At 44.6% G+C, this 25,836-nt stretch overlaps 1 protein-coding gene across 3 annotated transcripts in view; it reads right to left on the bottom strand.

The window, feature by feature from the left end:
• The window catches only part of LOC149318697 (5-hydroxytryptamine receptor 7-like), an 88,422-nt gene that overhangs the window by 25,932 nt on the left and 36,654 nt on the right, over nucleotides 1-25,836 (bottom strand). For 2 of the 3 annotated variants that reach the window (XM_089510299.1, XM_089510300.1), the window contains exon 2: nucleotides 2,449-3,198. In XM_089510299.1, the coding sequence (XP_089366425.1) occupies nucleotides 2,449-3,198 (750 nt within the window). Of the gene's footprint in view, nucleotides 1-2,443; nucleotides 3,199-25,836 lie in introns of all 3 variants that reach the window. The other variant, XM_089510301.1, reaches the window with a different exon arrangement.

The raw sequence follows: 25,836 nt of genomic DNA, 5'->3' as shown, positions 1-25,836 counted from the left end.
TGGCCACCCAGCCTCCAAACAAATCTTGGCAATAACTTCCCCCAATAGGTTTATCTAAAGGCTGCCATACAACCTGAGGAGGACAACAATAACAAGTCATTGCTAAGACAAACAGCAGAAGTCAGAAAGGCCTCACTAATAGGATGTAAGGCAACATTTTTGTTTAACATCTACAGGAGTCATGCAGCGAACTGCCTGTGTGCCTCAGGACTGGGAGTTTTCTCCTCCAATTTCCCAACAGAAGCCCACTGTGCCATAGATCAAGCTGCCAATATTCCTGTCTGGAATACAAGACAAGCAAACCATGATTTATACTACTAGTCTGAAGGAATGTGGGAGTTTAAATACAAAGCTTTTATAACCAGCAGCAGCTCTAGACCTTGCCATTCCCAAGGGCATGTTATTTTAGCCAAAATATTTGCTTTGGAGTAAAGAGTGCTGTGATCCACAAACTTTTTTTATTGTTCATTTTAGTACTGAAATGCTTATGCTTTCTGAATCCATCCTATTTTCACTTACAAGAAACCTAGGAAAATAAAACCAAGGAAGCATTTCATCATTCAAACAAATTATCCCACCATATATTTAAACATTATGGCTGCTTGTAAGCTAAGGCGCGATACAGACTGGAGCTTTGTGCTGGCCTGGCCACGTACTAGGGTTGACTGGGGGTGGAGCATTCACACACCCCGCAATCCTAGTATGTGGTGGCACCATAATCATGGCAGCCTCCCATCTACACGGGGGCCGCCATGATTACATCATACACATGCCGCGTCCAAACGGCCCAGCACATGCATGATGTCTCTGTGCCGCCCCAGGCCATTTATGGCAGTCTGGCTGCAGCGCGAGAAGGAGCTCCAAAATGGAGCTCTTTTTGGGTGCTTGCCTCATTCCTGCAGCCTCTAAATGGCTGCAGGAACAATGCTAGGGAGAAAGGAGTTGAGCAGCCCCTTTCTCCTATGGCTGCAGCTCCTGGGGTGTCCAGGAGCATGAAGCCCCAAGGACACCCCTTTGCCGCTTCTCCATGGTCTGAAAAACTCCAGATTAGGGCCGCAGGGCTGCCAGTGAGGCTGCCCTGCCCCCACCGGGAGTGAAAAGGGGCGGGTGCAGCCTGCCCCAAAAGGGTGGAATGTACTGCACCATAGTTACACAAATGTTGGCACTGAAAAATACCCATAGTATCTAACACAGTGGATCAATTATTTCTATATACCTGCAATGATAAGGGGTGAAGAGTAACAATGGTTTGATGAAAGATCAACTCAACACATTGCCTGTTTCTACAGACTTGATATGGTACTAATCTAGCAAGCCTACAGAGAGCTGATCAAAATTTGTGAGCATTTAGGGGTGCAACTGCACTACAAACTTATAGTTATTTGAAAGTTTAGACAGAGCTTCTTGTCCTTCCTCCTAAGTCCACCCTTCAACACTCCTTTTCTGCCACGACTCGATTACTGCAACGTCCTCCTGGCTGGGCTTCCTCTCTCTCACCTCCGTCCTTTAATTTCTGTCCAGCTTTCAGCTGCACGTATTATCACATCCACCCACCGCTCTGACCACATCTCTCCTGTGTTGGCATCCTTTCACTGGCTCCCACTCCCTTTCCGCATTCAGTATAAGCTCCTGCTGTCAACATTTAAAGCCCTCCATGAGCTGGCCCCTCCTTACTTATCAGACCTTATTTCCCCTCACCTTCCCACTAGGGCCCTCCGTTCTGGTAGTCAAGGTCTGCTGTCCCAGCTCAGGATTTCCTCTGCCCCATCTCGGATTCGCCCCTTTTCACTCGCTGCCCCTCACTCCTGGAACCTTCTTCCCCCGCGAACAAGAGCCATCACTTCTTTAACCAGCTTCAAAACGGAGCTGAAGACCATCCTGTTCAGAGAAGCGTTCCCAGGCATTGCATAATTCTCACTTGCTATTTGATGTTCTTTTGTTGTCTGTTTTATTCAATCATTTCCTGTATTGCTATGTATTTTATATGTATTATCTTACTAGACAGGCCCCTTCCCCACCACCACTCCCTTCTCCTTCTGTGTCGTGTCTTTTTAGATTGTAAGCCTTAGGGCAGGGAATCGTCCAATTAAAAAGATTGTATGTACAGCGCTGTGTAAATTTACAGCGCTTTATAAATAAAGGTTAATAATAATAATAATAATAATAATAATAATAATAATAATAACTATAGCTAATGGTTAATCTTAAAGTGCCATAGATATGTGAGACACAGAACTCTCAGCATCCATATCACAATACAATCTGAGCTTGGAAAAGTGACTTTTGGGGGCTACAATTCCCAGGATTCTTTGGAAGAAACCACAAGCTAGCCAAAATTTCTAACAAAAATATACTGAAAGATTCAAGTCCATATTTGATTTTACTTGGAAGAGAAAGTGCGCACACATGAACAAGCAAAAAAGCGTAATAAAAAGCAAATGACCTTACAGAACAAACTCTGGCTTCTCAGCAAGCTTCAGGGCTTCATGCATGCCTGCAGCAGACAGCTTACGGTTGATATTCCTATATCTGCATTGCAGCAGATTGCGATAGGTTGTCCTCAGATCCCGGTTGAAAAAGGCATATATAAATGGGTTAATCAGAGAGTTTGCATAACCCAACCACAGAAATGTCCTCTCAACCCACAATGGGATACAGCTGCAAGACGTCCCACAGATAAAGGGTCTAGCAGTGGAAAGTATGAAAAATGGCAGCCAGCACACAGTGAACGCCCCAACAATAATCCCCAGGGTGGTGGCAGCCTTCTGCTCCCTTTTGAAGATGGAAATGTTCTTCCGTTCATGCTTAAGCAGCCGCGAAAAATTGGTGCACTCTTCTGATTCCTTGTGTAGTTTCACAATGCCATTTGCAGAAGCGATGCCCTCATTTTCTTCAGGCCGTGGGAAGCCACTAAACTTGTGTTTGGCTGCACTCTTCTTGGCAGCCTTGTAGATTTGATAGTACATGAAAAGCATCACCGACATGGGGATGTAAAATGCCACTGCGGTGGAATAAATTGTGTATCCAAAGTCTTGGCTGATCAAGCAAACTTTGTCATCATTTATATTTTGAGCCCAACCAAAGAGAGGTGGGAGAGTAATGGAAGCTGACAGCAGCCACACACAAAGGATCATTTTAGCCATACACTTCCCATTTTGCCTTACAGGATAGGTGAGAGGCCTTGTTATGCCAAGATACCTGGAAGGAAGGGGGTAGGGGAGAGAGAGAGAGACAGAAAGAGCTGTGTTAATGTTCATTTCCTATCCGTTTGTGGAGAAAACCTTATCTGTGCCAGAAATGCTGTGGGAATCCCATAATGAATAATAACAAAAAGCAAACTGCTCTGCTAATAAATTATTGGGGGGGGGGGGGGAAGAGAACAGTTTACAGGTCATGCAAGTGTGGCTCGTTAAATATACAGTGCTACAATCTACAGCGGTCTTTAAATGGCAACTAGAGGTTCAGCCTGTGTGATCTTACCTAGCTCTGGCCAAAGAAGGTGATTGCTGGGAGGAAGATTACTCTGACCCCAGTGACTTTTTTGCAGCAGTAGGTCAGAGAAAATCAGGCCATGCTTCCTAAGACCTACAGAAAACTCCCAGGGCAGGCTTGCCTGTTGTTCTAAACAACTAAGAGACTCTGTTCTTGATCATCTTTGCTAGCTGTGGATTTCTTTCAGTTCTTCTTACACTGCATTCACACTATGGAAATAATCCAGTTTGATACCAGTTTCACTGTCATGGCTCAGTTCTATAAAATTCTGGGAACTGTAGTTTTGTGAGACAGCCTTCTCTGTCAGAGAGATCTGGCACCATAACTACAGTTCCCAGAATTCCATAGCATAGAGCCAAGGCAATGAAAGTGATGTCAGACTTTCTGCAGGGCATATACAGGCTTGTCTCTACCCCACCCTTCCCACCTTAACAGCAATAGTTGCCAGTGTCTTCCATGTCAGTGTGGCATTGCACCTACTCTAGCTTTTTCTCTGAAAAAAGGAAGTTTGAAAGTGGTGAAACGTATCCCCAATATTGATTGAGCATTTTGGATAGTCCTTCAGACTAAAACCAAAAGATCATTGCATCGATACAAGCGACAACCAGCACAACTGCTTTAATAGTAATCAGGTCTGGCACCAGGAAATTCCTGGCTCAGCAGGGATCTGAACCAAGGTTTTTAAAGCACTAAACTCAACACTTTGCTCTACGTTTAAGTGTAATCATATGGCAAAATGCTACTTGAGTGCATAAAACTGACTGCAAGTTCATTTGTTTGTTGCATTTTTAGCCTGCCATTGCACTGAAATACAGAGCTTGAGGCAGGTAACACAGTTAAAGACAAATTCAAAAATCCCCACAACAAATTACTCAATAAAACCCCACAATAATTAAAGCCCTTCCAGAAAAGTTCATCAGGAAACATGCAATCCCTTAGATAACCAGGTCCTAACTGAGGTAGGCAGCTGTGGAAGGCTAAGGGGGCACATTAACCTCCACCAGACTCTGGAGGACTGCATGGTCACTATAACTCACCCCTGCAAAAATAATTTTTGCCCTCAAATGGAGAGAGTGGCATTTTAACTATGTTTTTTGAGGGGTGGGGATTGGGCCATTTTAGGCTCAGTAGAAGGCATTCTTAGTAATAGGAAATGATCAGAAGTCATCTTACTTGTTTTAGAAAAGGTCTCCTTTCGGTTTTGAATGCTCCACGGGTCTGGAAATGTGGCAAATTTTTCCCGATCACCCCAAAGGGCAATTGGGGAAAGGTTTTTTTTTTTAACTCTTGGGATCTTTGTGGTCCCAAATATGGCCTTTATGTGGCCTGTTGGCTGCAGGTTGCCCACCTCTGCCCTAAGCCATTGAGGGCTTTAAAGTTTAAAACTAATATCCTCAGCTGGGAATAAGAGCAGGTCCTTCAGCATCAGGGTAGGGGCTATATAGACTGCTCCAAAGGGGCAGCCTGCAGCCGCCCCTTTTCTGGCTGGATTGGGCCATGGCCACCTCATGCCACAGTCCCAATCCGGCCTCTGGAGGGTGCAAAAAGGAGCTGCAAAAAGTGGTGCAGCTGTACGGCGCCCCTTTAGTGCTGCATCATGTGGATGCAGCGCTGGAGTCATGCCATCTGGAATGGTGTACAGCATCATGACACCCTGGGAGTGGAGTCAGGGTGTTCAGCATCAGGACACTACATTCTGACTCCACCCACAGGTCGGCACAAAGTTCCAGCCTGTACAGGGCCAGTAATATGATATCCAAAAGATGCAGATGGAGTCTCTTTGGAATTTCTCTTCAAAGCAAATACCAGCATCAGAGAAGGGATCCCCACCCAACCAGGAACAAAGCAGAGGAGGAAACGATTACTTCTCCCATGCAAGCCTGCTGTGATCCTAATAATTATCAGAGTCCCTACTAACAAATGTTCTTTACACTAAAAACCCCCCACACCTTTCCATGTTAAATGCAATGATGCATTTTATGTCATGTCTAGCTTAGTTCTAGTAGCTGTTGTGAAGAGACAGAGTACAGAAACACTGACAAAAGAATAATACACCTTTCACTAGCACATGGCTACTTTATTATTTATGCTGGAGCCAATTAGGAGTACTGGACCACGAGTTTTAAAAAAACAACACCTTCTACATCTTAAACCTGCAGTTTTGGGTTGTGTTCATTTTTTTACATTCTGTTGGCTCAACAAAGGCCGGTTCAAGTTGTGCTCTAGTTCAGGAAAAAGGAGAAACAATGAATTTGTCCTGTCCTCCATTTAGGTTTGCTTTGAATTCGTCCTTGTTAACAGCTTTGTACACTGGTGCCTCGGGTTACGAAATTAATTCGTTCCGCCATTCCTTTCGTAACCCGAAAATTTCGTAACCCGAAAAATAATCCGGTAGCACTGGAAAGCCTATAGCTGCACTTTGCAGCATTTGAATTTCGCGCCGAAATGAATTTCGTAACCCGAAAAATATTTCGTAACCCGAAACAGTTTTTGCCAATCCAACTTTTTCGTATCCCAGAAATTTCGTAACCCGATCATTTCGTATCCCGAGGCACCAGTGTATTTTTATTGAAAATGTTTTAAAACTTGCTTTTCAAAATGGAATGTGGAACCATCCTTTATAAGCTGTTGAACTACAAGTCCCATTCCCCAGCCAGTATGTCCAATGGCCAGGGCTGATGGGACATATTACTCAGCAATGAGTGGAAGGCCACAAATCCCTTATGCCTGTTTTAAAATTCTTTATAGTATGATACTATAATATTATTAGAAGCAATCCACTGAAAATACTCATTATTTATAACTGTTCTAATTGTAAATTTTGAAAAGATGACATTTTTCTATCTGCTTAAATGAATCAAGGCATTTTGTCACTTTACAAAGTCATTCTTCTTAAAGGAGTGATGTACAAATAAATCCCCCTCCTCATGATTTACAATTTTTTTTTACTCACAGAGGTAGCTGTGTGTTTTTCTGTTGCAGAAAAAAAGAAAAGAAAAGAAACAAGTATTGTGGCACCATAAAGACTAGCTAGTTTTATTTGGTACATGCTTTTCCAATGTGGGCTACAGTCCGTGAAAGCTAATGCCAAAAAAAATCTATTAGAGTGACAGAAGATCTCTTGTTGCTTTTGGTTCACTTTTACATGTTTTGTGATCATTTCATTTGGAGAACTTCACATCTATGCTCGAATGATGTTATAAATTAAACAACATGTGTTAAAATGTTTTCAAATTCCCTGCACCTCAAGACTAAAAATGAACCTTACATGACTCAAGAATCATGTCATTAAGGAACAGGTTACTTTTGTAACTGTATTAGAATAAAGGTAATGCTAGTATTTATCAATTATAAAGAACCACAGTTTCAGAGTTTCTTTACTGACTACTTGGGCAGTTAATGAACATGAAAGTATTTCCAGAAGGGTAGATGTGCTAACATGTTATTGAGGAAACAATGAAGAAATCTAGTGACAACTTCAACACTGACATACTAAAATATTTAAAATGGCATAAGACTTTCTTTAGGTCAGAAGTGAGGCACATCTGGATCTTCAAATGTTGCTCAGAGTGCAATTCTCATTATCCCACTCAGCATGACTAATGATGTGAAGGACAATTGATACTATAATTCAAATCCTCAGCAGGGCACCACATTGGAAAAGATTGCTCTGGGTTTGAAACCGGTTTGAATTTAAAGTGCAGACATCTCCTCGAAAGCAAGTACTTGAGGAACCCTAGGAAAGGAAAAACTACATATATTGGTGGTAGAACTATTTTCAAATACAGGTCAATCCAGACACATTTCAAGTGAGAATAAAGAAGGTCAAGGAAAACAGCTCTAGACCCTCAAACATTTCTTACAATGACCCACTTTCCCAGACTTTTTTTCTTTTTCTTTTCTTTTCTTTTCTTTCTTTCTTTTGGTAGTTAGCCTGATGTCACCTGTTAGAAAAGTGACCAAAGAAGGGTGAAACAGTAATCCTAGTAATTACTAATAAGATTTCTAGTAATTAAGGGGCTGTAGAAACAGTGGGATTGGGGCTGCAGCAATCTCACACCGTGGCTCCGATCCAGCCTCTGGAAAGCACAAAAAGGAGCCACAAAAAGGAACTCCTTTTTGCACAGGGCAAAATTTTGCATTATCAGTGTTATATAATGAGAAGAACTTCATTCCTTTTGAGGTCTCACTTAACAGTTCTTAGTTATTTTTATAGTTATGGGTGTATAATTAGATTTTTTGTAGCATACATCAGTGGCTGTAATATTCTAAATTTGTTAAGTAGTTAAAAAGTAAGATTTTTTTTTATATCTTTCAATGCAAAAATTGTACGTTTCTTTATAAAAACAACAATAATTACCTGTAACTATACAGTGGAGCCTCGGGTTACGAAAATAATTCGTTCCGCGGCCGCTTTCGTAACCCGAACGGCTTTCGCAAGCCGAATCCCCATAGCCGCTAATGGGGAAAAGCCGCGATTTGGTGTAAAATCGCGGCAAAAAGCACCAAAAGTTTTTTCGGGACCCGAAAAAACGTTCGTAACCCGGAACAATTAATTCCAATTGGATTTTTTCGGGTCCCGAAAAATTCGTAACCCGGGTATTTCGTATCCCGAGGTTCCACTGTATCAGTAACTCTTTAGAAGGGGCTTAGAATTGCAACTATTTAGATTGTATTTTTTTTAAGTCTAAACTTCTAAGCACTGGGAATGGTACACAGACTGATGTGGAAAAGCAGTAGGTGAAAGAATTCAACAGCTACTCTTCTGCATTACAGATGTATTGTGTTTGACACTGATCCATCCATGAATGTAAGGGATAGCTGTAGGTTTTCTTCAACTTTTTTTAATCATTGAGGCTAAAATTGATTATATCTAGAGCTCATAAACCAAAGACTTCCTCTGCCCTTGATCACAATCTCTTGTGAAATTCCTAATGACCTCTTGCAGAACCCTAAACTTCCAGGGAACACTGGTTGAGAAACCCAGGACTCGTGTCTTCAGGATCACATTCTTAACTGCTTACCTTCCATACAAAATAGGTAGGGAAACACTATTATAATAAACATTATGTCTAGGCATTTTCAAACACAGCTTTTAAAAATTATTTTTAAAAAAGCTCTAATGCTCAAGGGTAAAATACAGTTAAAATATAGTCCCAGTTAAGATCAACATTGCATATTATATATATATATCTGAAGTGCCCTGCAGTGCATGCTAACACATTCGAATACTTTAACAACAACAAAAATGAAAGCAATATATCCTGGCATGATTTAAAATGCATCAGATTAAGAAAGCCATGGCAGGGCTACACTCTATCTTTTCTACAAAATATGGGCATTTGAAATTAAAATTAATTTATCTACATAAAATGGCACTAAGGTGTTCCCTATAATATTTCTATTTTGGCTGCAGATTATGGTCTCTAAAGATGAAAGAGACATCAATCAGATAACCTCATACCATTCCCCTTGACATACACATTCTATTAACCTTGAAAATTAAAGATTCTACTAACATAATGTAAATCACTACATTGGAGAAGTTGCACCAAATGGCTAAGCAGAAATGTATACAGTTATCATCCACTGTGCCTCATAAAGCAAAAAATGGACTCTTCTATATGTTGCCTAGAGAGCCAATGTAGTGTAGTAGTTTGAGCACTAGAGTAGGACTCCAGAGACCAGGGGTCAAATACCAGCTCAGCCATGTAAATCCACTGGGTAACCTTGGACATGTCACACTCTCTCAGCCTCAGAGTATGGAAATGACAAAGCCCATCTGACGAAACTTGCCAAGAAACCCCATGATAAGTCAGAAATGACTGGAAGGCACACAACAACAATATGTTGCCTACAGGATTGTTTTTCTTCCACAGTCATAGCGGAGAGGTTGGCCAGAGGACACAGGTCCTGTGCCTTTAATACTTCTGTAGAAAAAGCCATTAACTATGGCAGAGGTAGTTTAGCATGCAGGACCAGCCCAAGGTATTCTGTGGCCTGAGACAGAACAGCAGGTGGTCCCTCCCTCAACCATGACAAAATGCATCATGACCAAAAGCAGGCAAGTTATGGATTTTGAAGACTTCAGGAATTATTGAGTAGGGAGGAAGGACACATAAGCACTTCATGTAAATAAAGTGGGATTTCATCGTTCTACTACATACTAATCTAATTTCCACTAAATCAGTGGTTCCCAACCTTTTTTGAGCTAGTTTCCTCTTAGGCGACAACCCCCAGTGCTTTTTTAAATACAGTTGGACATTTGTATTTGTGGGGGATCCATTCCATCCATTCACAGCTGCATGCACACACCACCACTTTGGAATAACAGAGCTTGCCATCCATGGATGCTAAAATACATGAATGGCAAGCCCACAGATGGCGAGGTCTCACTGTATTATATCTACTGTTCTACTGCAAATTTAGAACAACCAATCTTAGTTGCTGCTCCCTTTGCACCCACTCACCTTGGAAACAGCAACCAAGCATCTAGCTGAGCTGCTACTGAGAAGCTTCTGGCTTGTGCCAGCCTTTCACAGGTGAGAAGCTTCTTGGTCACTGCTAGACTGATGGCACAGTTGCTACTCCCTTTGTACTTGGTCACCCTGGGAGCAGCAACCAAGCAGTTGGCTGAGCAGCAACCAAGAAACCTCTCACCCATGCCAGCCTTGAGGCAAAGGCCAGTGCAGACAAGAGGCCCCTGGATTACTGCTCAGCCAGATGTTTGGTTGCTGCTCCCAGGGTGACCAAGTACAAAGCAAGAAGGTTCTCCCCAGTAAAGAGGGACTCTCAATCTTTTGGCAGGACAGAGAAGGGCACAGCAAGAGCATGTGTAGAGGCCACATGCTCTGGACTGGAGACTGGTATGGAAAGGGAAAGGGAGATATTTTAACAGGAGCTGCTTCGAGACACTCTTTCCAATAATCGACCCCAGATATTCCTTTCCAGATACATGTTTTCCCCATACAACTTCAAGTGTTTTCCCTCCCACAAAAACATCATTTCATCTGCTATTTCCTCTCTCAGCCTGCCTGGTGAAAGAAAGCAGATGAAAGAAAGCAGGAGTAGTGTAACTCCAGTCTGCCAGCCAAGTTGTGACAAAGCTCACAAAGCTAAAGCACAGTCCCAAATTTGAAAGCTCCTTTTCGCCACCACTTCTCCCTGCCACCACATGCTCTAATTCCTTGCTCCAGTCTGTCAAATGGTGCCTCTCCTCCGCTGTCCCCTTTTCCCCTCACTGCCCCATTGACAAAGACAATGGTTTCCTGGCACACTACACACTAGCTAACCCCTCAGCCTCATGGGGGCTCTCTTGGTCAGTTCATCACGTTTTTTTTGGCACCCACACTACATCCCATTACTCATTCATATAGGGGTCATGCAGACTGACAGCTTGGAGAGGCCTCTGGCCGCTCTAGCATGGGTCGACCCCCAATCAGCTCTGGATCCAGGTGACTGGATGCTGTGTCCCCAAAGCCAGCTGCTGTCGTGAAAAGGACACCGGATTTTTGCCGCTCCTTTTGTGGTTGGCTTTTCCCAGCCAAGTGCACTCTCTTGTGAAGGGCTTTTGAAGGGCTTTTGCTCAGAGCAAGTGAGTCACAGAAATGCCTCAGGAAGGAGTTACCAGCCAGGACCTCTCTATATAACGATAGACCCAGTCTCTTGAACTCAGTGACAGAGCTTGAGGAACAAGCCAGGCCAACCAGGGTCTTTTACCTGGGTGTTTAATAAGCAGTTTTTTGAGGGGGGAGCTCACAGTCTTGTTTTAGTGCCTCCTTAAGATTTCTGAGGATGGACAGTGAGGGAGCTGTTGCAGTCACCTGAAACACTTGTGGGATAAGGTATTCCCCATTGACAAGATTGTCAAGTCGTGTCCGACTGTAGGGGGCGGTGCTCATCTCTGTTACTAAGCCGAAGAGCCAGCATTGTCAGAGACTACTCTGTGGTCATGTGGCCAGCATGACTGCAGAGAATGCTGTTTATCTTCCCACCGGAGTGGTACCTATTTATCTACTTGCATTTGCATACTTTTGAACTGCTAGTATAGTTGATGGATATTTTCTTATTGGATGATCTTGATTCTTTTCCAGTCATAACCAGGACATTTCACACCTCTCTATAGAACAATGTAGTTACTGTATATATTTGAGTATAAGTCGGCCTCATGTATAAGCCAAGGTCAGGGTTTTGGGGGCCAAAATTAAGGATCTTTATATGAACCATGGATAGGTTGAGGGTAAAAATTAGGGAGGCAGACAAAGTAAGGAGGAAGCTTGAGGGGCAAATGCCCACCTTTTCTCCCCCTCTTCAGCCCAGTTGTCACTTCAGGAGATAGCCGGACTGGGGAGGAGGCTGGAGGGGAAACCCAGGTTTTTTGGGTTAATTTTTCAGCACAAATTTCTCAAGTTATAATCAAGTAGATATATAGTACTTCGTGGATTCAGGAAGTGCAAATGGAGTATATTTATAAATATACATATTTGGAAACACCATAAAGCCTACTAAAATCTTTCATTGCTACGTAACCAAATTCAACCATTGCAGAAAAAAAACTAAGGGCCCGAACAGACAGGCCAAAATAAAGCTGCTTTGGGTCAATTTGGAGGTATGCTGTTTAAATGACGCATGCATCTTAAGGGGCCAGAAGATGCACCAAATCTGCACCCCAGTCCTTAAGATTGGAGCATGGCTTTAGCGTGGCTTCCGGCCTTTTAGGATGCATGCAGCATTTAAACAGCATACCTCCACATTGACCCAAAGCAGCTTTATTTTTATCTGTCCATTCGGGCCCTAAGCAACCCCAGATCCTGGCTCATTAAAACTAGGGTTGCCATAATGGAGGACCTCCAAACCGGGACAAATGTAGGACAAGGTTTGAAAATGTAGGACATTTTTTTAAAAAAATTCCTGGCTAGGAAATTAAAAAAAAAACTCCTAGATTTTTAAACCTTGTCCTCTTCCTCCTCCTCCCGGCCTGGGAGGGAGCCTAGGCCTGCTCCCAGGCCGGGAAGGGCGGGGGGAAGCTTGGCATCGCGGCGATCGCCGCGGTGCCAGGCTTCCTCCTCCTCCTCCCGGCCTGGGAGGGAGCCTAGGCCTGCTCCCAGGCCGGGAAGGGCACGGGGAAGCTTGGCATCGCGGCGATCGCCGCGGTGCCAGGCTTCCTCCTCCTCCTCCCGGCCTGGGAGGGAGCCTAGGCCTCCTCCTAGGCCGGGAAGGAGGCGGGGGCCGCTCCTCATCGCGGCGATCGCCGCGATGAGAGCAGTCTCTGCTTCCTCCCCGACTTAGGAGGAAGCCTGGGCCTGGCTCCCAGGCCGGGAAGGAGGCGGGGGCCGCCCCTCATCGCGGCGATCGCCGCGAGGGGAAGCGGCCTCCTCCTCCTCCCGGCCTGGGAAGGAGCCTTGGCCTCCTCCCAGGCCGGGAAGGAGGCAGGGGCCGCCGCGGTGGGAAGCGGCCTCCTCCTCCTCCCTGGCCTCGCGCAGGCCTTGGAGGACCCCGCGGCCGGAGATCCGACCGCGGAGCCGCCTCGAAGGCCTCGCTGGGGCCTGGGAGGGAGCGTCTCCACGGCTGGAGCTCCAACCGCGGAGAGCCTTCCCAGGCCTCAGCAAGGCCTTGGAGCCGCCGCGGGGGCTGAGGCGGCCGCGGTGGGCGGGGCCGTCCCGGTTTGGGCGCCAAACCGGACCGGGACCGGGTTGGCACCGCCCAAACTGGGATTGTCCCGCCCCCCGGTGGGATATGGCAACCCTAATTAAAACTCATAACAGATGCTTATAAATGTTACATATTCTCAAATTTTCAACTTTTGTTCCATTTCAATAAATCTAATTTTTATCCCTTATTTTATTATGATCTTTATACCTTTCCTTACTTTCTACATTCTTCTCAACAATTAGTAATGAGTCTACAATTATTTTTAATGCATCTGCTATCTCATTAATAGGTTTTGTAAATGCATATCTTGTAAATGGAAGACTTTACTCTCACAGGTGACTAGGAATAAATCAATTTATCTATTCAGTGTGTGGAGCTAATATATTTACTCCATTACTGCATTTTTAAAATTCCTTTATCTCTCATTCACACTCTTCTCATTCTTGTCTTCTACTGTTCACAGGATTTCTATTTAACTCCCTGTTATCTCACTACATGTTTTCTTCAATCCATATCATACCACACTTTATGCCAGGTTATACCATTCAAAAACCACTGTACTTGCAACAATAGCTGACTGTTGATGCTATGTATCACATCCTTGCCAGATTTGCGCTATAATAGAGTGGGCCCTTGGTATCCACTGGCATTTGGATCCAGGATCCTCCCCCCCCCCCATTACCAAAATCCATGAATGCTGAAGTTCCATTACATACAATGGCATAGCAAAGTGGTGTCCCTTATATAAAACATCAAAATCAACGGCGGGATACAGACCGCCGCTTTGCGGCGGTCTCCCGCCGGCGCCATTTGCTCTGCGTGGGAGCTGCAGCAGCCAAACCACGCGGCTCCCGCGCGGAGCAAAAAAGAAGCTCCATTTCGGAGCTTCTTTTTGTGGCGCCTTTATGATGTCGCGAGGCGCCGCTGGCGCATTCGCGACGTCATAGGCGCCGCGACACGTCTGGATGCTATGCGTCCAGTACGTAAACATGGCGGCCCCCATGTGGAAGGGGCGCCGCCATGTTGTACGTATTCTATACGTACTAGGGTTAGGGGGGTGCAGAAGCACCGCCCCTTCCTAACCCTAGTACGTATAGAAGACGTACTATATGGCGGTTTGTATCCCGCCTGTATTTGCTTTTAGAATTTATCTTCAAGCCATAGATGCTTGAATCTGTGAATACAGAATCTGTGGAGGGCCAACTGTAGTGTGATTTGCAGATTTTCATCTGCATTAATGCCATTATTGCCACTTCAGTTGTACCACTTTGTGTTTCATGATTGGTTTGCTTCATTTTTTCCCCCAAATAGCCCTAATAATGCTGTCACAACACAATATCATCACTCCCCAAAACTCTCATTGCAAGAGATGGCACCATTTTTGATGCCTTTCTCCTGTGAAAAAGCATCTAAATAGTATTATACAGTATGTAACTAGTATTATATCTAGTCAGTTGTTTCAGGTTCTGCTGTTCAAAACTGCTTCACTCATACTCATTCAGCCATAATAAAACTGTTACAGATCAATATCTTTACAATGCACCCATCACTTCCAAGATTTTCCATTATGAAAGGTGACACAGAAGGATTAAACGGACCATTTTTGATGCCTTTCTCCTGTGTATGTGTTTATCATGCTAGTCAGTTGTTTCAGGCTGTCCTGTTCAAAAATCACTTCATTGTATCCATAAAGTTATAATGCTATTGCAGCATAATGTAATAGCATTATTGCGCTCTTACCTTTAAAAAAAATGTAAATGATTTTTCAAAAGTTGTACTATGATGGCAACACTGTGGTGTGAGGTACTATAGGAAAGCAGTGGAGAAATTTTTGGAAAACACCCCCATGCAGTAAAGGCATTTGAATAGTGGCTTTAAATGGTTAATGTATCAGGATTGCAGCATTATTTCGCTATTAACAGCAAATCATTTATATAGAGGGGAAAAATCTGAAAAGGGTTTCAAAAATGTAGGCCACAGAAAACACAGCTATTCTCATTGGAAGTTTTGTCCTCTGTGCCCAAGCACAGTAGTCTGAGGTTTCCCTCCAGACAATTTCTTTGGGAATCCCCATGGGAGAGACAACCAGATCACACTCACACCACACCTACTAATCAATTGTTCTCACAGTGAAGTGCAATGAGACATCCACACTCAAACTGCCTACTGGAATCATAGTGGCAAAAAGGACCATTAACAAATTATTTTCAGCATGAAACTAATCACCTTCCCAATAACTGTACAGCACAGCAGCACTGGGAGAACCACAATGTCAAATGATAAGGCTGAAACAAACACAGGACCAAACCACTGCTATGATGATATAACCACATGGTGTGATATGTGCCTTCATCTCTGTCTTCAAAACTGTTTCATCCATTCAGTGAGACCTTCATTCCACCTTCATTCCAAAGCCATTTATAATCTCCATCTGGCAGGGGAGGTGCTTTCACAGTAGGGTTCCCCTTGCCCTTTATTTCCTCATATGTGTGCTTTTGATACCACATGTAGTTTTACTCCCTAGGCAGGTGTTCTTTCTGTCTTCAGACATCTTCATCTCTTCCCACAAGTTCCCACTCCCTGGTCTGTTTATTTCTCTATTGCTCCTAACAACACAATGGCTCACCTCCCCATCTGTGCACATTTTAGTCGTCTTTCTTCTATCCTTCACTACAGATTATATTGAATAGTTTCCCTTGGGTAACAATACAGAGAACATCACATTGCCGATTTTGCCTTGTGACATTCAGCAGGAGAGCTGGGATGGCTTGTCGCCCAAGTCAGATAAGATGCTGTTGCCAAGAGAAACATCCAACATTACAAAACACACACCCCTAGAGTACTGGGGCTGTTTGAACAGCTGCCTTTATTTAGTGGATTGTTTCAATGGAGTACGGCTTATTGTGCAATATATGTATACCTTCTCCTTACCCCATCCGTAACTGGGTTATAACTGTACTGATAACAAGACAGACATGTAAGACATATTTTGCCAGGAAAAAATGAGCTTACTGGACAGACTGGGTCACATTCCTCAAGCATCACTGCAGTGAGTATGCTTCAGGCTGAATGAACATACCTGGTCTTGACAAGTAAGAAAATGTAGTTAAATATACCATACCTTAAATCTGCTCATGCAGTATTGTTTTAGGATAGAAAGAGAAAGCAACTTGCTATGTGGATAAGGTGGATAAATATTTAGCAGAATTATTATTATTTGATTTTCTTGGAAAAAGAAGAATAAATTATATGGGATAGTTGAAGAAAGAAATATGGAGCGTGAAGTGGGAAATCTTGATAGGAAAAGCTGAAGCGGAGAAAGTGTATAAAGAAATAATGTAATTTAACTCATGATTGATGTTTTTCAAGCAGGAGTCAGGAAGAAGTAAATAATGTCATTAAATCCATGGCTCAGACTTTTCAAGAAGGTCTTTTGACTGTAGTAGAAATATTTTTGACCTCTGAAAAGCCAGGAGAGTGGGAGAGGATAAGAGGGAAAATATATGCAATATTTTGTGCAATATTATACAATATTATGTATTGAGGTATTAAAGCTTGCTTGAAAGGAACATTTTTAAAGAACCATGATTATGGCAAATAGCCATAACATCTGAACTGCATTTTGCTACTTAATTTTCTGATTTAGTTCTAAACTGGTTTAAACCAAAAAACAATAGTTTAAAACAAACAAAAAATGTTTGTAATGTTTTTTTTTGCAACCATGGTTCTTACAAACCATTATGTCCACACCTTACTTTCTCTTTCCTCTTACTTCCTCCCTTGTCCTTACATATTCTTATGCTGAATTACATTTGTTATTCTAATGTCCACACACACACTTTACAGAGAATTTCTTGTAGCTCTTCACAATCTGTTTTACCATATATACTCGATTATAAGTCAAACTCATGTATCAGTCGAGGGGTTTTGGTATGACCTATGAATAAGTCAAGGGTAAAATATGGCAGTTGCCATTGGGGCTGTTTCCAGGCTGAGCTGCTATCAGCCTGCTATCAGCAGAACTGCACAGCCTCCCCACCTAGGGATGCCATATCCCGCCTGGGGGCGGAACTTTCCCGGTTTGGGGTGGGTCCGCACGGTCCCGCCCCGGTTTGGCCCCGCCTCGGGACACCTCCCCCTGCGACGGACACCAGGCAGGGGAAGGAGCCTCGCATGAGCGAGGCCCGTTCCCTGCTTGGCCTCCTCCGCCGAGGGAGGCGGCCTGGCTCTGCTCCCTCTTTCACGGCCTCTGTGAAGGCCAAGCCTCCACAGAGGCTGGGAAAGGGAGGGGGATCGCCGCGATCGCAGGCGCTCTCCTCCTTCTTTCCTGGCCTCTGTGAAGGCCAAGCCTCCACAGAGGCCGGGAAAGGGAGCGGATTCCTTCTCCGCTTGGGCTCCATGAACGGAGCCCAAGCACAGAAGGAATCCTCCCCTCAGCGAGGCTCTTTTTCAAATGTAGGACCCCCCCAAAAAAGGTCCTACATTTGAAAATTTTGTCCTACATTTGTCCCAGTTTGGAGGTCCTGACTAATGGCAACCCTATCCCCGCCACACTGTTCACCTCCAAGCAGCCAGGGGCCTTTAGCAAGTGAGCGACATTGTCTCTTTGCTGCCTCATCCTCATCCTTCTCCTCCTCTGCCTCTGCGTTGTTCACCTTTGGGTGGCCTTGGTGCTTCAACAAGTGCTCCAACCCCCATGAGTGAGGTGGAACCCTTGCTGGCCTCCCCCTCAACTGAACTGGCCCAAAGAGACAAGGCTGCCCACCCACTGAAGCCCCCAGGCCACTTAAAGGTGAATAATGTAGCGGCAGAGGAGGAGGATGAGAAGGATGAGGATGCAGCAAAGAGAGATGGCTGCCCGCCTGAGTTGTTGTTGTCATCATCCTCCTCCAGTGGTGCATCATTCAACTTCAAGCAGCCTGGGTGCTTCAGCGGGTGGATAGCCTTGTCTCTTTGGGCCAGATCAGGCATGAGGGAGGCCGGCAAGGGTTCTACCTTACTCATGTGGGGCTGGAGGGACACAAGGCCAGTTGTCGAAGCCCCTAGGCTGTTCGAAGGACAGGCACTTGTCTCCCTCCCTCCTCCTGACCATGCTTGTTGCCCTCTGAAGAGCAGCCATGGTCAGAAGGACCCATGGAGGGCAATTGCTTGCCTTCCTCTCTCCTCCCAACCATGCCTGTTCTCCGAAAGGCAGCCAGTGTCGGGAGGAGGCATGGACGGCAGGCGCTCACCCTGCCTCCTCTTCCCCAGTCCGGCTGTTCCTTCAGGAGACAGCCGGAATGAGGAAGTTACCGTATTGACCCATGTGTAAGTCGACTCAGAGTCTTTGGGTCAATTTTGGGGTCAAAATGTTTCAACTACTGTATATACAGTAGTTTTAACTAGCCTAAAGAATTTGCTGTTGTCAGCAAACGTGATCACCATACTGATCTCTTTCAGCTCCAAATCATTCAGGCCTATTAAGCAATGGCTCCTGGAATAGGGATGAGGAAGCTGTAGCCCTTCCAGTGTTTAACCACAATTCCCATTTGCCTTGCCAGCATGATCAATTGCCAGAGATGATGGTAGTCCAACTTATGAAGAGAGCACGACTTTCCCAGCCCTGTTCAAAAGCCTATATGAGGTGAGATGTGATAACCATGGGTTAGGGTCATGATGGCAATAGCCCTCCTAGAATTAGAGTAGAACAGGTATTGGCATAACCCTAGTCCCCAACCACTACACAATTAACCTTGAAAAAGATTTATAATGCACTATTTGTACATGTATTATTCCTAGAATTCCATGTATTTTTCCCCCATGGATTTTCATCTAATTTTAAATGAAAGGGCTGTTTTGGAACATAAAACCATGTCCCCTGCAAAAGAACAAAACAAAAAACAAACCAGTAGCTAAAATTAACTGAAAGCTGCATATGCACTAATTAGAAATACAGCCAGAGTTACTATCTAAAATTTGAGAACATGGGGAGGAGAGCTTTCAAATTCATTAGTAAGAAAAAGAAATGAAGAAGAAAAGAATATTTTTGGAGCGGATGTTTTCCCATTGCTGTACATGCAGCATGAAACCATATTTTCCTAAGTGCCAATTATTGCTGTATGTTCTCATTAAAACACAATAAAAACATCAGAAAGTAAATGATACAGGAGAGGAATTGTTTTTTCTTTGGGGGATGGATTCACCAAGGGGGTGGGAGTGGGTGGGAAGGCAACATGCTATGGGGCCCTAGTACAGTTTAAAATAATTGAGTGAAATCAAGATAAAATTATATAATGTATATATATTGTGGTTCCATACAGAGGTCGGCCTGTGCTGAAGCAACAAAACATGTAAACTATGACTACAGAGTATTCTTTTCTTACACAAAACATTTTCATGTGCAAGAAAGGAATCTGATACATTTCCCTTTTATAGCGGCTGTCCACATGGGCCAAAAAGCCCATGTTCCCCCAGCTTCACCTCATCCTGTTTGGGTGACACACGCCAAAACTCCAGGGCCAGGATCAGGCCAGATCTTGGCAGCTGGACAGGGATCCAGAGGATCTGACCCAATCTTGGGATAAGCAACCCTTAACATAGGTCAAAGTCCATGGCAAACTACAGCTGTTTAAATGGCCGCTGTGTGCTCCTCGCCTTTCTATGCCATCACCCTACTGGGAAGATCCCTGCCTCTGTGTCTGGCATGGAAATAGGATGCTTGGCCATGTGGATACAGCCAGGCACCCCATTTTCTACATCAGGGCTTCTCAGTAGGAGCAGCAGTACAGAATGGTTTGGAGCACACGCCCGTAGCTGGTCCTTAGGCCAACACAGGGAAGGTTGTCTGCCCTGCCCAGGACCTTTGTGGCCAACCTTCTTGGTCTAAACCTAGTGGTAAAGTGGAGCTGAAACTCAGTTTATGAAAGTACCATGACTTTCTGATTAGCAAAGGTACTGATGTCATCTGCCATCCCACTGCAGTCTTGACTTGGAATGAGGAACAGATTCTTTTTCTAATAACAAGGACATATTGTTCTTGTCAATTCCTGCTGTGATGCAAAGTATTTTGGGCTGTTTTTGTGGGGTTTTCATGCTACGTGGACATGTTATGGAAGAGTTTATTCCTGACATTTCGCCAGCATCTGTGGCTGGCATTCTCTGAAGATGCCAGCCACAGATGCTGGTGAAACATCAGAAATAAACTCTTCCAGAACACAGCCACATAGCCTCAAAACCTCAGAAAAAAGTATGGATTTGGGCTGTGAAAGCCTTCTACTCCACATATTTTGGGGTGGCTTGGTCTTGAACCAGCTTTATAAAAGATGCAGATGTATGCTGCTAGAACTGTATGCACAGGGATCTCATGTAGCACCTTTGAGACTAACTGCAGATACATGGAAGAAAGCTACATTTATGCTACAACTTATTTTGTACAGTAAGTCTCAAAGATGCTACAAAATCCCTTTGCATACTCATATTCCAGACTAACACTGGCATTTTACAGACCGCCCAAAAGGGTGGTCTGCCGGCGCCCGTGTTTGCTGTGCGAAGGAGCCATAGCGGACAAGCCACGCGGCTCCTCCATGCAGCAAAAAGAACCCACAAAAAGCGGGTTCTTCTTGCGGCACCATTGTGACATTGCAAGGCGCCAATGGCACCCTTGCAATGTCACAAGGGCACCAATACGTGCAAACACTAGGCGTCCATCACATCAAAATGGCGGCACCCATCTGTATAGGGCGCTGCCATTTTGACGCCCTCATTACGTGTGAGGGGCAAGGTGCGTCAGGAAGTGCCGCCCCTCATGTGTAACGAAGGTGCCCCATAGGCCTGTCTGGAACGCGTCTTTGCTATGTCACTGCTAGAAGTGGTTTGTAAACAGTGAACACCATAGCTACTTGCATTTTCGAGCTGTGCCATGTTGGTATTCCAGCTACAAGAATGGTCATGAGTGCTTACACTTGGACATTTACTACTGGCCTCACCAGACAGTCCACAATCCTTTGAGGCCACTTTTGGAGCAGTGCAGAAATATGATTCCGGCTATCTGAAAGACCCTATTGTCTTATATAAGCCTGTCCATATTTTAAGGTGCTTATGCAATGGCCTTCTCTCAGTCCCATCACTGTGCATGGGAGAGAGCTTTCCTAGTGGGTGCTCCTTGGCTATGGAATTTCCTCCCACAGGAGGCTCATTTGGCCACTTCATGCCAGCAGGGAATGACTTTATTTCTTATGCCTTTGACTGTTAATTGGTTGTGGCAGTGTCTTTTAATGGGGTGTGCTGTAAAGTAGACCCTTGTTATCTGCAAGCGATCCATTCCAGACCCCATCCACAGATAGCAAAAAATGTGGGACCTCAAATTCCTTTCCTTCTATGGTCACATTACATGCATGTGCAACCATTTAAAACAAGAGGGCTTGCCATTCACACACATTCAGATCCACAGATGGCAAACCTGCAGATAAAAAGAGCCCACTGTACTTGCATCTCCATCACTGTTTTATATGTTTTCTAAACCTTTTTAAATTGATGTTTTTAATAGTATGGCATTTATTGTTATTATTATTTTTATATATTAGAAATTATTTCTGCCATATTTTTAATATATGCTGTAAAACACCTTGGGTATCCCACTAAGAAAAAGCAGGGATGGACTGATGGATGGATAAATGGTAAGATAAGCAGGGAGCTAAGAAGTGTTACGTATCAGAAGGATACAGAAGGATTTAAGGGTTCTTTGGTGAACTCACTGCTCCCCGTTCCCACTGTTCTTGTGCAGTACAATTCATGATTGGTGAGATTTTTTTAAAAAAATGAACCCACCTGTCTCATAATTGCATTTATAATTAGGGTTGCCATAATGGAGGACCTCGAAACCGGGACAAATGTAGGACAAGGTTTGAAAATGTAGGACTTTTTTTTTTTTTTTTAAATTTCCTGGCTAGGAAATTAAAAAAAAAAGTCCTAGATTTTTAAACCTTGTCCTCCTCCTCCTCCTCCCGGCCTGGGAGGGAGCCTAGGCTGGCTCCCAGGCCGAGAAGGGCGAGGGGAAGCCTGGCATCGTGGCGATCGCCACGGTGCCAGGCTTCCTCCTCCTCCTCCCGGCCTGGGAGGGAGCCTAGGCTGGCTCCCAGGCCGAGAAGGGCGGGGGGAAGCCTGGCATCGCGGCGATCGCCTCGGTGCCAGGCTTCCTCCTCCTCCTCCCGGCCTGGGAGGGAGCCTAGGCTGGCTCCCAGGCCGAGAAGGGCGAGGGGAAGCCTGGCATCGCGGCGATCGCCACGGTGCCAGGCTTCCTCCTCCTCCTCCCGGCCTGGGAGGGAGCCTAGGCTGGCTCCCAGGCCGAGAAGGGCGGGGGGAAGCCTGGCATCGCGGCGATCGCCACGGTGCCAGGCTTCTTCCTCCTCCTCCCGGCCTGGGAGGGAGCCTAGGCTGGCTCCCAGGCCGAGAAGGGCGGGGGGAAGCCTGGCATCGCGGCGATCGCCACGGTGCCAGGCTTCCTCCTCCTCCTCCCGGCCTGGGAGGGAGCCTAGGTTGGCTCCCAGGCCGAGAAGGGCGGGGGGAAGCCTGGCATCGCGGCGATCGCCACGGTGCCAGGCTTCCTCCTCCTCCTGCCGGCCTGGGAGGGAGCCTAGGCTGGCTCCCAGGCCGAGAAGGGCGGGGGGAAGCCTGGCATCGCGGCGATCGCCACGGTGCCAGGCTTCCTCCTCCTCCTCCCGGCCTGGGAGGGAGCCTAGGCTGGCTCCCAGGCCGAGAAGGGCGAGGGGAAGCCTGGCATCGCGGCGATCGCCACGGTGGGAAGCGGCCTCCTCCTCCTCCCTGGCCTCGTGGAGGCCTTGAGGACCCCGCGGCCAGAGCTCCGACCGCGGAGCTGCCTCCAAGGCCTCGCTGGGGCCCGGGAGGGAGCGTCTCCGCGGCTGGAGCTCCAACCGCGGAGAGCCTTCCCAGGCCTCAGCAAGGCCTTGGAGCCGCCGCGGGGCCTGAGGTGGCCGTGGTGGGCGGGGCCGTCCCGGTTTGGGCGCCAAACCGGGCCGGGACCGGGACAGCACCGCCCAAACCGGGATTGTCCCGCCCCCCGGCGGGATATGGCAACCCTATTTATAATGCCAAATCAAACTGGAATGGGGCCATTCAAGAGGTGAAATGGGTTGGTGTTGTTTTCATTCTGAATTCAGTCCAGGGAATGTTGTCTCCAACTTTATGCAAAAGATACATTATTTGATAGACTATGTCCAGGCCTAAGAGTAATGATCTTATTCTTGCCATTTTAACATATATTTACCTCAAATTAATACATAATGATATATAAATGTAATTAATGCATAATATAAATGACATTACACATTAATTACACATTTATTCCTATACTATCACATCTGAACAACAAATATATTTTTCAAGAACGACATACACTTACTGGAAACTCCACCCCACCCTCATCCCACCTACAAATACATACCACAGAAGTGTCTAGTTTAAAATGGTTTTAATTGTTAAATGGAAATAAAGGGACAGAAGATGTTTATTATTCTATTACTTGCTCCCCCATATCCTAAGGTTCAGCTGCTTTTCTAGATATAAAAGACACTGAATGAAAGAGAGGGATTATTTCCTTCTATGTCACCTGACTACAAACATCTTCAATATTTTGTCCTAGAGTAGATCAAGTAGTTGTCAGATACTTAAAACAACATATTTGCTCATGTTTTATTTCCTTTGGGCACAACACTAACATATAGAGGAGTTGATAAACCTTTCTTCCTAAAGTTCTTGATCTGTCAACCAAACTAAAGGCAATGTCAAACGTATCTTTGCAGTAAATGTGTAGCATTGTTGTTTTTAAATGCCATTTGCTTTAAGAGTGTGTATGTAATAATTAAGAACACCACAGCACTGAATTAAAATGTAATTCTTTCCTTTCTTCCTTCTCTCCTGAAGAAAATCAGCCCTCTGGAGCTGGTATGTGCATTGGGAAAAAGTTCCCCATTGGTATTATTGGAGGTTTACCCTCCTCCACAAAGCAGATATCAGCTTTAGAAAAGAAAATTCTCTTCAAGACAGGATAGTATTGACATTTTGCCCACTCTGCTGCAAAACAGTCTTCCTTCCTAAGCTAACGATGATGTAGTCCCTGAGGCTTTGGAAACAGAGACTAATGTAAAATGTTAATGCCACAATACTGACTGGAGTGAAGAGGTCAGAATATATTAAACCTTTCCTTTAAAAAAAAAAAAAGGACTATAGTTACCAGTTTATGGTTACCATATATACTGAACTATATGTCGCCCTCATGTATAAGTGAAAGGCAGGTTTTGGAGCCAAAATTATTTATTTTGATATGACCTGTGAATAGGTCAAGGGTACAACCTAATGGCATGTAACAAAGGATGTGAAGGATGGAGCAAAGGAAAACAGTGCCGAAGAACTCACAAAATTCCAGTATAATCATTTGTGCTCAAACTAAAGGTTGGATGGATGAAAGTGTAAAGGGGGTTGGTGTTTGTTTTAGGTGCTCTGAGGAGAGATTATGCTCTCATCTTTCATCATGGGATAGTTCCTTTCTGATAAAAGTTAAAGTACAGTATTTACACTGATCAATGGATAAGCTGACTCAGGTTTTCCAGGTTAATTTTTTGACTAAAATTTCTAGACTTATACGTAAGTAAGTAGAGTAAATCAAGATGTTGCTTTAAAGCTCTAAATGGTTCAGGACCTTAGGTACTATAAATGGCTTATGTACCATAAGGACCGCTTTCTTTCATATGTGGCTCCACACCTGTACTTTCAAACTCAGAGGCCCTGTTCTAGTTTTCTTAAGGGTTTGAGGCCAGGTGGGTGGCAACAAGGATCAAGCCATTTTTGAGAGCATCGCCCATCTTGTGGAATGCTTTCCTCAGCAGAGTTTCACGAAGGCCATCAGAGGAAGAACCTTACCCTAATCATGTTTACTATTTCTGAGCCTTCAGTGATTTTATGAAATGCTGTTTTTGTTGGTGTGGAAATAATATTTAGGGTTTGTGATAGAGATGTGATTTAATGTAATCTGGATGGGCTTGGTTTTCATGTATATTTGAATTTCAGGGATGGGCTAAACAAAATAAACAATAAATGTACCTCAAGGCTGAGTATAGGCAAAAGGCTGTCTCTCGGTCTTACCACCATCACAGGTTTGTTTTGCGTGGTGAAGATATGAGAGAGAGAGCCTTCTCAGTGGCTGCTCCCACCCTCTGGAATTCCCTTGAGCAGGAAACCTTCGTTCTTTCCTTTTGCCAGCAGGCAAAGACATTTTTATTCAAGCAGGTTTTAATATATAATCTTGGTAAGGGAGGCTTTTATATGGGGTGTGTGTTTTCTTTGTGTGTGTGTGTTTTTAACTTTTGTATGTTTAATGCAATTTTATATTATTTTAGCAAGATGATTTTAATTGTTTTTCATTTTTTACTGTAAAGATTTAAACTGATTTTATCAGTGAGCTGCCTTGGGTCCATTTCCAGGAGAAAGGCAGCACAGAAATGAAATAAATATACAAATATATTTGCCCAGAGTGGATTTGCCATTGCCTTCCACTGAGGCTGAGTGTAACTTTCCCAGGGACACAAACTGGGATTCCATAGCAGGGATTCGAACCCTGGTCTCCCAGAGCCCTAGCCCAACACTGAAACCACACCACACTGGCTCTCAAAGCAGTTCTATTGCACCATCTATTGTTATATT

This window comes from Sceloporus occidentalis, unplaced genomic scaffold, assembly GCF_023333645.1.
Source record: "Sceloporus occidentalis isolate IW3139 unplaced genomic scaffold, rSceOcc1.0.p SCAF_2, whole genome shotgun sequence".
NCBI lineage: Eukaryota > Metazoa > Chordata > Lepidosauria > Squamata > Phrynosomatidae > Sceloporus > Sceloporus occidentalis.
This window is presented reverse-complemented; position numbering and strand designations above follow the sequence as displayed.